Here is a 12,361-nt window from a genome sequence, read left to right on the forward strand (position 1 = left end):
TTGAAACAAAGATACCTGAACCATTATTTCAGATAAATGAATTCTGAAGCTTTGTGTCCATCATATGCTACCTAAGTCAGTGTTGAGCTCCGAAGGGAGGGTGAGCAGAGGAGAAGTCAGTGGTGATCCTGCTCTCACTATGCCCATGACAGCATGGCTTTTGACTTCACTAAGGCCAGTCTCTCGGGGGCACAGAGAGAAAAACGAAAGGCGGAGAAGCAGAGGCTGCTATATTCTTGAGGCTCGGCAAGCTTTTCGAGAAGTCTCCTCTGGCTTTATGAAGCTACGGCGGGCTCTGAGCACCGGGGGTGTGTCCGCATTGCCGGCCGCCAGTGCATCCTCCTAAGGTCTTTGGAAATGAAGAGCCGTGAAGGATTGCTTTCCAGAGAGTCTTTAAAATACGTGGACCTGAAATAGAACACAGTTGTAAAGAAGAAAAAAATTTTTACAGCGAAACAGAAAGGAGTGCAAGGCCGGCTCAGACATTTAATGATCTACCCACCAGAAACGCTTTATTTTACACACGTTAGAAAGAAGAAACTAGGAGGGATTACATAATCATAGTGCCTAGAAAGAGAAGATTTCACTATGCTATTCTTTGTAAATTGATCCAAAAAGATCATAGAAATACTCTCTTCTGCTCTTGGAAATTGACTTAGCTTTCTTCTTCCTCGGTGCCTACTTTTGTGTTATTTCTTGCTCCAGAGTCAGTCATTTATATATATATGTATAAAACAAACGTATATATCTGCATATGTTATGGTGTTTATTTTCTGACTTGTTAGGACATTTACATCCTAATTTATATAGAAAACAGTGGTCGTTCTCTTGGCCAGGGTTTGTGTTTCGGTTGTGAGAGTGCCCTTCCCCAGTGAGAACCTTGCTTTTCCTTTCCGTATTTGTTTCTCTCCTGCTCAGCCCGTTTGTGAGAGGCACCACCGGGCACCAAACGGCTCGAGCTGAAGAACCGTGAGTCTGCTCCCCTTAATGGCCCCCCAACCTCCTTTTAACAGGTCTCTGCTTCCACGCTTGCCCTTGCTATAACCCACGCACATAGCAGTTGCAAGGATCCTTGACAGATGTCAGTTAGACTCCCATTCTTACCAGCACAGTAACAGCGCCTCCTTCCGTAGTGTAGTCGGGGCGCCATAATTTAGGCCTTAGATTGGGGAATGAGCCTGCCCGGATTCGCATTCTAGTCCTACTCAGGCTGTGTGATATTTGAGCAAGTTATGCATACTCTCTCTCTGCCTCAGTATTGTCATTGGTGAAATAGGGATAATAGTAGTAACTGTCCTAAGAGTTAGTGTGAGAGTCTTAATAAGCTGCTGCTGCAGCCTGCTTAGCACGCGGTGAACACTGGCAAGGGTTATCTCNTCCTCCTCTTTCTTCTCATGATCATTACCCACCATCCAGACCTGCTGAATATTTTCGCCCTCTGGCTCCCTCACAGTAAATTGTCGTAATTTTCATTCACAGAGAGAAGGGTGAATGGAACCAGGTGTACTTTGTCGAAGAAAGCAGGAAAGTGTTAATTTTGAAGTCTTTCTATTCTAAAAGGCTAAACGGAAAGTTGCTACTTGTACTGGTTAAACCCTTAGCTACCTGGAAACTTGATCTTTATTTGATTGTATCATTCGTCAGGGTCCTGAAGAGTTCAGTATTTGTATGCTTTTATTTTACAGAATGTTCTGTATGTTACTCCATTTTATTTTTATAGTTTGTCTTTTGAGATAAGAGACCCTCATCCTTAGCATCATCAATGTGTTTCTGAACAAAGTAAATTACTAAGTTCCTCTGTTTGGGGTAGTGGTAGTCTGAGTGATAACACTGATATTTACACATGTGTATGTCACACCTGTCACAGAATAAAAATATAGGCAATTAAACGTGAGTGAGGAAAGTGACCATAGGGCCTGTCTTAACTCTGCCCCTAAGTTTACAAGTTAGGAAACTGCTCAGAGACTCCACGGTAGACCGAGCCAGACTAGTCATTCCTTTTCCTGACTCAGAGTCTGGAAAATGAGCACATTTGTCTCATGGGTCACAGATAAGAATGGATAGTGTGTGTACACAGGTGGGGAAGGGACAGAGAGGGAGACAGAGGATCCCAAGCAGGCTCCAAGCTGTCAGCACAGAGCCTCACGTGGGGCTCGAGGTCATGAACGCTGAGATCATGACCTGAGCCTAAATTCAGAGTCAGATGCTTAATGGACCGAGCCACGCAGTGCCCGCTGGCCGCCGTGTGGATAAAAATATTTAAGAGGTGGCAGGCTAGGATGTGCATAAATGGAAGGGTGGCCAGAACAGAAGTAGCCCTAGGGGTTAAGTGATCAGATGGATGTGGATTTTTTTTTTCTTAAAACACTCTTTTACAACATGAGGCTTCTAGAGGGGAGAGGGGTCCGAAGACTCTCTGAAGGCCCAAAGTGAATTGAAATTGTGTTTAATTATACTGCTTATTCCATGCAAATAAGAAATGGTCGCTGAGACCAGCTGTACGCCATTAGGGAGCCGATAATGAACAGGACACAAAGGTTACTCTTCTCGCGGGTCTTGTATTTGTACTGGAGGAAGAGAGACTGCAAGTGATAAGTTAAAGGTTGAATATCTAGTATGGAGACGTAAAGCTGATTGGAGATCAGGGATGGCCTCTCCTAGGGGAGGCCTGACCCACAGAAGAGCCAGCTCTGCAGCGAGGGATGGGGCAGCACACTCGCTGGCTCTAACACTGGAGTGACGTCTGTTGGCCGTGGCAGTTGGGGTGCAAAATTGAAGAAGGTATTCAAACCCTGAGAACGACGGCCTCTCTGAATCTTGTGCTTGCGGCACCCATCTTGCTTTATCTTAGCTCCTGCCTGGGGCCGGCCTGTTTGAAGGACAGAAAGGACCAAGCATTTACAGGAAGTAGTGAGTTAGGGGAAGAGGGTTTGCTGTGAGCACAGAGACACTGGCAATGGCTAGGTCCCGTAGGGCTGTGTAGGCCAGGGTAAGGTTTTCGGACTTGGAGATGCAAGTAGAGGTGGTTAAGATTGGAGACAGAAATTTGGGAAGCGCCTCAGAGTAAAAGTCTTTGTAAGTTTGGGTTTGTTAGGGACGCTTCAACCACTGTAATACCACGAGACTGCAGAGATCGAGGACACAGATGTATGTGGGCTGTTCAGCTCGCGGGCAGCAGGGCGAGGGCGTTCCTGCGCATGCCTGATTTCTCCGTGACCGTGAGATGTGTCATCACCTGCAAGTGGAGGAGGGTGGGAGGGGTGCGGAGGACACTTGGGCGGAAGAAGGTTTCAGGCAGCCATTTCGGAGGGCTTGGGGGTGAGCACAGCCGGGAAGCAGATAAGATTGCTGGGTGGTGCGGTCTGTGGTCCCGCATAGAGGGAGGTTGGCCGTTCTTCAGGATGGGCAGGGAATAAACGAGTTTAATCTCAGGTTTGAGCTAACTATAGGGACAGAGTTAGAATTGGAATTTTTTTCCAGTAAAAGGCAAAATTGCAGGGTGGGTAGCGACCTTTAAATGTAATCTTTATGGGAAAGGTAGAAGATTCAGCCGTTTAAAGAATTTAGTGGAATTCAGTTTGGTTACGCTTCAGTGAGATTCGTGATTTGATTTCTTTGCCACATGGTGGCCCCATTACATGGATTTAAGTATTTGGATTATACAGATCATAACCTTTCAGAACATACACATTCTCTGAAACTTACAAAGCTCATCATTTAGCTTCTAGAATCTAAGAGGTAGCTCATGCTTATCTTTGGAGTGTAAAATTCTTAATAATTGTAAGCCAGTTTGTGCACATTTTGGCCAAGTTCTCATCTGTCTTCTCACCCCCACAGAGCTCCTTTTGAAGTCATGGAGCTCCCCGTGCTGAGCATTTCATGGGGGTGCAGAGCAAGGTGAGAGTTTGGGACCGCTCACGTTAAATATTTTAAATGCAGTTGCCTTAACCATAAAAATAAAAATTTATTTCTTAATCCATTATGGAAGAGGACACTAGAGGGCAGTATTTACCTTCCCCCCCATTTTTATATCTTCACCCAACCTCTTATTTCTGAAACTCTCTTAAATGCATGCATTTTTAAAAATGAATGTGGTTAGATGGTTTTAAGGTGTGTGAAAGATATATTAGTGAGACAGCTGTGTTTGGGAACTATATGTATATATTTGTAGTGTGAGGAACTTTTTATCCAGTTGATATGTAATTGGGGATTTGTGGTCTGATAAAAGTTGGAGAAAATTCCTAAAGAAAAATGTTAGCCAGTTCTGAAAGAGGATTATTGCTAATGTCGACTTAATGTTACCTGCACTTATGGGGAGCACACATAAAACGTTGAAAGCCCAGTGGTATCAGTTGGTACTTAAGGCTTAAATGAATAATGTAATTAATCCTGGTTGTTTAAATAGAGACTTGTTTACTTTTCTTACACTGAGTTAGATACGGGATAGAGCAGTTCAAATTGAACAGCCATAAATATGTCTGTTATCTTGGGCCTGTCTAGTTTCAGTTTGTGAATCATATTGTACCATTTGATATTCAAATCTGGGAATTCATAAATAGACGGAAAGTAAAATGTTGGTATCCTTGGTACTTGAGACTAGGCTAAATTTTAAGCTAACACCTACATTGTTTAAGTCGGATCCTTTGGTCAAAAAGTTGATCTTTAAAATCCTATCTACCTCTGAGGATTTTTAAAAATAACCCCCCCCCCCCCATTACGTTAAAAAAATTGGCGTGCAGTTTGTCAAAGAAAATGTCACAACATAGCTAATTTTCAAAATAGGTTTTTTTCACTCGAAACTCTCTTTTATTTAAAAAAAAAAACAGTTAAGTTACATGCAGACATAACTCTGGTTTGTCATAAAACTTAGAACAAATCTTGGCTTCTTTCTAGAACACATTATTTTGGTTATATTAAAAGGTATTTGTATGTTTTTTGTTTATCAGGTTATTCTCGGACACTATAACTGGCTCTCCTATGAAGACGTCTTCCTTAGAGCTCTTAATTTTGGAAATGGCTTACAGATACTGGGTCAGAAGCCAAAGACCAACATCGCCATCTTCTGCGAAACCAGGGCCGAATGGATGATTGCCGCGCAGGCGTGCTTTATGTATAATTTTCAGCGTACGTAGGCTTTCTGATCTTCTGGAAGAGCAGACTTGAGTTACTGTGGGAGAGAGGATAGTGTTTATTACTAATGTTTCATTGTTAAGAAAGTAAAATTCTGAGGTTAGTTTTCACCTTGGTCTCATCAGGGAGAATTCTGTTACAACTTAGAGTTGTGGGTCTACTTTTGGAAAAGGAAGTGTGGAACAGTTGTGGGGCCAGCGTGGTAAGGGGACCGGAAGGCTCGGCCGGTCCTCTCAGGAGCTCTCTTGTGAAGCGGGTGTCACTTTGTCATGCCACTTCTGTCAGCGGTGACTGTTGACGTCCATATTTGACCCCAGGTGCCAAGTTCATTGATAAGGAGTTTTTATATTGTAGTAATTTAAGTGGCAGCCCTGAGGCCCCAGCCCGTGAGGTGGTCCTGGAAGCTTAGCTCACAGGCCTTGGTGCCAAAATGTGACGTTGAGTCTGGACATTGTCTTACCTTTCAGATGAAACAGAGAAGACGCTATTATCAGGCTTCCTGCTGTAAATGCTTCCACTGTTACTGTAAAAACTGACCTATCCCTTTGCTTTCATAGGTGTGGGTTCACAGTATGCTTCTTTTGAGAAGCTTTACAATAATTATCTCTTCAAGTCACTTTAAGTCCAGCTTCTGTCAGTTAGGCAGAAAGCAAATAAAAGTCCACAGGGTCGTTATGAAACGTCACCATTTCTAGAATGTTCTTCTTTAGTTTTCTACTTTAGAGTAAGCAGTCCTTCCTGCCAGTTGTTCATGTTAACACATCACACCTTCAGCCCGGTGCTCAGTGCGTCATCTTACTGGTATATTTTCTTTTTTCTTATTTTCTGTACCAGGTAGTTAACTAAGGCTTTGACATTTTAGGAGTCAGATAGAATTCCTTCCATTGTGGCATCCCAGAGCAGCATCTGTAGGTGAAACAAAACTTAAAAAAATTAAATTTTTTTAGTGTTTATTTTTTTAGAGTGAGTGAGCAGGGGAAGGGCAGTGACAGAGAGGGAGACACAGAATCCAAAGCAGGCTCCAGGCTCTGAGCTGTCAGCACAGCGCCCGACACAGGGTTTGAACTCGTGAACCTTGAGATCATGACCTAAGCTGAAGTCTGACGCTCAACCAACTGAGGCATCCAGGTGCCCCCCATATTTTTTTGTTCTAAAACATTGGAAATATTGGGGGGCCATTAGGTAGGAAAGGATGAGTGGTCATAATATTTATTAGTATGTTGAAATAATTTAGGAAAGTATAGCATGTTACATGGATAGCATTTATCCATGTAACAAAAAATCATAGATTCTTAAATTTAGGTTCAGTATACCATTGTGATTTGACTACTTTAGAGACTTTATATTTAGTTCTTGAAACATTCAAACACTTGACTTGCCCTTCTTCTCCCTATAGTTGTTACATTGTATGCTACTCTAGGCGGGCCGGCTATTGTTCATGGTTTAAATGAAACAGAGGTGACCAACATCATTACCAGTAAAGAACTCTTGCAAACAAAGTTGAAGGTGAGTTCTGTGGTTATTTTATAACTGTCCAATATTTGAGAATTTTCACTGTCTTGGGCACTAATACTGATGCTTTTATGATCATTAAAATCCTGAGTATCTTTGTAAACTTTTAGGACTATCATACTTTATTCCTTTCCTTTTGGGGAAGAAAAAGTAGGTTTTGCCTGTATTTATGTATAAGTAGTGCAGAGAGGTAATAGCTTGATTGGTAATATAATACATACGTCCTTGTCTAAGGGGGAAGGGATCATAACTTTTATTGTGTTCACTTGTGTTCTAGTCTATTTTCAATAAATTTATAATTTTGAAGGGTTGTTTCTAAACTGGCAACTCATTTATTTATTTTTTGGAAGCATTGGGTCATTATGAGGTTTTAGAATTTTTTGAAGGAAAAAGGAGACTTAATGAAACTATAGGAGAAGGGGTTTAAGTCCCTAGATGACTTCCTGTGAAATGTAATATCTGCCTTTTTTTTTTTTAAGGTGTATTTATTTATTTTGAGAGAGACAGAGAGCGCACCCCCGAGGACAGGAGAAGGATAGGGGCAGAAAGAGAGGGAGAGGAGGATGCCAAGCAGCTCCACTCTGTCAGCGTAGAGTCCAGTGTGGGGCTCGGTCTTCTGACCCCAGGATCATGACCGGAGCCGGTATCAAGAATCAGAAACTTAACCAACTGAGCCACCCAGGCGCCCCTGTGCAGTTAAAAAAAAAAATTTATTTATTTTGAGAGAGAGAGAGAACGAGAATGAGAACCAGTAGGGAAGGGGCAGAGAGAGAAGGGGACAGAGGATCTGATGCGGGGCCCAAACTCATGAACCGTGAGATCATGACCTGTGCCAAAGTCAGATGCTCCACCGACTGAGCCACCCAGGCGTCCCCCCACCCCCCATTTTTTATCTGCAAGTTTTTAAGTGAATCCCCCCATCTTTGTTTGTCTCTTGAAAACCTACGGGGCTGTGGCCGCTCTGTTTTTGGGCGGCCTGTGTTTACACGCCTGTTTTGTAAGGAAGTGACTTTGTTGATCAGGAACCAGTACACACAGGAAATCTAATGCTATAAATTAGCAATTTAAATTTCAGACCGGTACTTCTCCATCTGAAGGAAGTGGTATTCATACCAGTGCACCCCCTCACCCTGTTTTGGAGACAAGAAACGAATAATTCTGGGACTGCAGTAAACTGCTTTTCTTGTGTCCCGGACTGGCTGTAAGCCATTTGCTAATGCACAGTGAACACCGTGAGGCGCGCTTGTTTTTCCAGGATATCGTCTCCTTAGTCCCACGCCTGCGGCACATCATCACCGTGGACGGGAAGCCTCCCACCTGGTCCGAGTTCCCCAAGGGTGTCATCGTGCACACCATGGCTGCAGTGCAGGCCCTGGGGGCCAAGGCGAGCGCAGGTACGGCTCACTTCCGGGTCCTTCCCGTGATTCTGCAGGGACCGTGTTCCCCAGAGTTGTTCCGACGCTGAGGTTAGGTTGGGGACAAACCCACTTCCTAGACCATCACTTCAGGGAGTACGGCCACTCTGGATCTACTTTCATCTGCCCTTTAAAGAAAGGTTTCAGGAAGAACACACAGATTAATTTGTTAGTATTCTGAAAGTAGTTTTTATGTGAAATTACTTGAAAATACTTCTATGTTATACAAGTTTCCTGTTGGTTTTTTCTGGTAGTTTTGAGTGGTTTGAAGTTAGTTTTGTAAGTAGTGCCATCAAACTAGTCGTATGTGAATTATGTGTGTAAGTATGAGCAGATGGCTGGACCTCCCCCATCCCCCGCCGCCCCCCCCCCAGCTCTGAGTCTGCCTCTTCCAGAGGGAACGTCTTTTTACCCCCCCAGCTGGACCACATGGGCATGGTGACACTGGAAGTTCCACTCAGATAAAGTGCTAGAAAGAGTGTGGGGATTTAGGAATTCCACAGAAGTGGCTAGGGTGCGGGGACTGGATTTGCTTTACAGTTGGAAACACGGTACTTCTTGAGCTGGGAGCACTCAAGCTCTGGGACGGGAACAGGGCTGTGCTGACATTAGTGTTGGGCATATGGAACTCTCAGTGCTAGTGGGACATCAGTGTAGATCTTTTTTTAAATGCTTATTAATTTTTGGGAGAGAGAGAGCAAGGGAGGAGCAGAGAAGAGAGAGAGAGAGCAGGGGAGGAGCAGAGAAAGAGGGAGACACAGAATCTGAAGCAAGTTCCAGGCTCTGGGCTGTCAGCACAGAGTCTGATGCGGGGCTCAAACTCACCAACCACGAGATTATGACTTGAGCCAAAGTTGGATGCTTAACTGACTGAGCCATCCAGGCGNGCTAGATGCGCACTTAGGTTTTCATTATGGCTGTGGAAGCAGGTGAGGTTGCCCACGGAGAATGGTGCCTCTGAAAGCGACTGAGGTTAGTCAGAGAGGAGGGAAGGAAACGTGCTGTGTGGTTCCCGGGAGCCAAGTGAAAGGAGCGCGCCAGTGAGGTGGAGTCATCTGCAGGAGTCCGGCGACACTGGGGTTGCAGGAGGGCCCCCTCAGAGCAGTTCGTAGGAAGTGGCGGCGGAGGGTCCCTGGGATGAAGGGCTGAGTGACAGGCTAGGGAGGAAGGACCGGGGTGAAGACAATTGTCATGGGATACATCTGTGCGTGTCGGAGAGACGGGGTTCACTGGGTAACACGTTTAAAATCATTTTCCCTTGCTGACCCAAGGGATCCCCATATGGAGGAGTGCCAGGATTAATTCGGGCAGTGCCATCCATGACCCACTTACTTTGCCTTTCTGCTGCGTTACCTGTAGGATGGTGGCTGCTGACCTTAGGCTTCTGCCCAAGGAGGACACAGCCTTTTAATCCAGGACTCGGACAGTAGCCAAGGCAGCCTAACCATGTAGAGCAGAGGACATTTTTAGCAGCCACCCTTATTTCTTACTTGAATTTCTGGCATTTGTGTCCCTGCCACCTTTCTTCCCTTTCTTAAGTTAGGTAGCCGGGTAGCAGCCAAAGCGACCCTTGTCACAGGTGATGACAAACCCTTGTTCAAAACAACATTGCTTTCTACCCCGCAGTGAAATCCAGAGTCTTGAGTGTGGCCTTCAAGGCTTTGCATGATATGGTCCCGGCTGCAACTTTGCCTTTCTTTCCTGCTCTTTTTCCTTTTGCTCGGTCTTTACATCTGCCAGTCACATTGCTGCCTCAGGGCCTGCGCTCTGGCTTATTTTCCACTTGAAGCATTCTTCTCCCGCTCCCAGGGTTGCCGCGGCCGCCTTCTCACTGTATTCAAGTCTTTACTAAAATACCAACTTGACAGGAAAGTGTTTCTTGACTCCTCCATCTAAATTGCTTCTACTATCGCCATACCTAGTCTTGCTTTATTTTTCTTCATATCTCTTATTACATTATAGATTTATGGTTTATTTATCTCAGTATATTCTATGTTTCCTTTATGTGCAGGGACTCGATCTGTATTGCTGACCTGAATGAATACAGTAGTTGTTGAATTGAGTTAAAAAACCTGATGATGGAAGAAATTGGTAATGTGGCTAAATTTCTCAGATGTGTTTGTGGTTTTTTTTTCCCCCAATGCAGAAAACAAACCTCATAGCAAACCAGCGCCCTCAGATATCGCAGTAATCATGTACACGAGTGGATCCACAGGACTGCCGAAGGGAGTCATGATCTCCCACAGTAACATTATTGCTGGGATAACTGGGATGGCGGAAAGGATCCCAAGGCTGGGGTGAGTCCTAGTAAATGCATACGAAGTGGTCTGTTATTTGTATCCATTGTTAACTGTGTCATTTAGTAGTATATGGCCAGGTCAGTCTCTCAGGGCCTTTTCACAGTTGGCATTTCCTTCAAAAACCAACAACAGTAACAACAACAACAAACAAGCAAAAACAAAAGGCAGCACATTTAAGTTAGTCACAAAATAGTTACAGTTGTGAGGTTTCAAATACAGTTATATGTACAATATCATTGTTAATATTTACTTTTCACTTTAAAAGTGTAAATTTTAACTAACTTAAATCCCTTAATTTAAATTACTTTAATCAGTTGATAGTATTGCCACTAGTGTCATTTTTATACCTAAACATGTATGATTCAGGTGAACAGACCACTTCATAGGTTCCACTAAATATTTATGGAGCTCTATTCAGTCTCTGATTTTTCTCTGTAAGAACAATTCCAGCAGTGGCAGGCGGGGTGGGTGTGCCGTGGGAAGGGACCGGTGAGGAGACCAGATGGGACCGTGAGGGCCTGTAATGGAGTGGGTATGAAAATGACCGATCTGGTGTGCTGGTGGTGGCTGGATATTTTTGATGCCCTTATGCACAGAAATTACTCTCACACGTGCCGGTTACTGCGGGATTGAATTTAGGGATGGACAGAGAGATTTCTCTTATGAATGGATAACTTTCGGAAAGAATTAAGAGCAAGTTTCCTGGGTTAGTCTTAGTTTGTTCTTCATATTTTTGGGGGTGGCCGTAGTTCATGAAATAGATACACATAGTATACATTTTCTTATGTATGGTACAATTTATTACTTCTTAAATAACTCTCAAAACAGGAATTTCTTTTGTAAAACTCCTGGCCAAGAGTGGTGGATTCTGTTTGAACTCTTCTGTTGGGGAGCCCACCATTTTAAACACCATTTCCTTTGTGGATGATTTCCTCTGCCCTTTAAGAGAACTCTTCTTTTGGCCCCCAGTCTCCATTTCTTCTCTCTTAGCATGTTGCTCCTGCAGCAGAAATCCTTAGTGAGTGCCTTTAAGTGGGACCAGAGACGGGGCCACTTCCTCACTATCTGCCTCCTGGGTTTTAGTCTGAGCTGTGGTTCTCCCTTCCTGCACACCCCACACACCCCCAGTGTGTGTCTGCCGCTCCTCCCCCACACGTGTATACACACACACACTCTCTCTCTCTCTGTCTCCCTCCCTCTCCCTCTCTCATTCTCTCCCTCTCTCACCTTTTCTCCCCACGTGGGCTCCCTTTTGCAGTTACTTCTAGCAGAGACAGCACCTGACAGTTGCTTTTATATCCCCTTTGCTTTTAGAGAAGAAGATGTTTACATTGGGTATCTGCCCCTGGCCCATGTGTTAGAATTAAGTGCCGAGCTCGTGTGTCTTTCTCACGGATGCCGCATTGGCTACTCTTCACCACAGACTTTAGCAGATCAGGTAAATGAAATGTCCGGGACTTCAGATATGAAAAAGTTTTTTAAACACATTTTCCCCCGTCCGTGTGACGGTATGTCACAAAGGTGACAGTTAATCATTTGATCACTTGCCTTTTAAGTTCTTTTTATAGTAAGTGAATTAAAACGGTGAATTTATAATCTACTTTTTGGTCTGAGAATTCCACTGTAAGGATCACTTTATATAGATCATTTTTTCTTTCCGTAGTCTTCGAAAATAAAGAAAGGAAGCAAAGGGGATACAACCATGTTGAAACCAACGCTCATGGCAGCTGTTCCGGTAAGAATGGACCACGTATCAGTGTGAGCCCTCAACAAGTGGGAGAGATCCGGTTGGCGGGGTAGTTACGTGGGGTTTTTACTTCTTGATTATTTATTGCCGTATGCACTACAGGATTTATTCACTCGTTTTTTAGCATTTATTTTTTAAATTTACTAAACACTCAACTTAGTTTCAGCTTCCCTATGATATTATCAGCTCCTTTCCCTAAATAAGCTTCCTACTCGGGTCATTTTCACGATAAGGTTTGCTATGAGTAGAAACCGGAA

General features: G+C 43.9%; 1 protein-coding gene across 1 annotated transcript in view; it reads left to right on the forward strand.

The window, feature by feature from the left end:
* Positions 1-12,361, forward strand: part of ACSL3 (acyl-CoA synthetase long chain family member 3) — a 44,564-nt gene that overhangs the window by 19,863 nt on the left and 12,340 nt on the right. The window contains exons 3-8 of the mRNA XM_077748574.1: positions 4,947-5,124; positions 6,527-6,636; positions 7,898-8,036; positions 10,204-10,354; positions 11,672-11,795; positions 12,021-12,092. Coding sequence (XP_077604700.1) covers positions 4,947-5,124; positions 6,527-6,636; positions 7,898-8,036; positions 10,204-10,354; positions 11,672-11,795; positions 12,021-12,092 — 774 coding nt within the window. The remainder of the gene's footprint in view (positions 1-4,946; positions 5,125-6,526; positions 6,637-7,897; positions 8,037-10,203; positions 10,355-11,671; positions 11,796-12,020; positions 12,093-12,361) is intronic.

The sequence above is a fragment of the Crocuta crocuta genome, unplaced genomic scaffold, assembly GCF_008692635.1.
Source record: "Crocuta crocuta isolate KB4526 unplaced genomic scaffold, BGI_CrCroc_1.0 scaffold229, whole genome shotgun sequence".
NCBI classification, from domain to species: domain Eukaryota; kingdom Metazoa; phylum Chordata; class Mammalia; order Carnivora; family Hyaenidae; genus Crocuta; species Crocuta crocuta.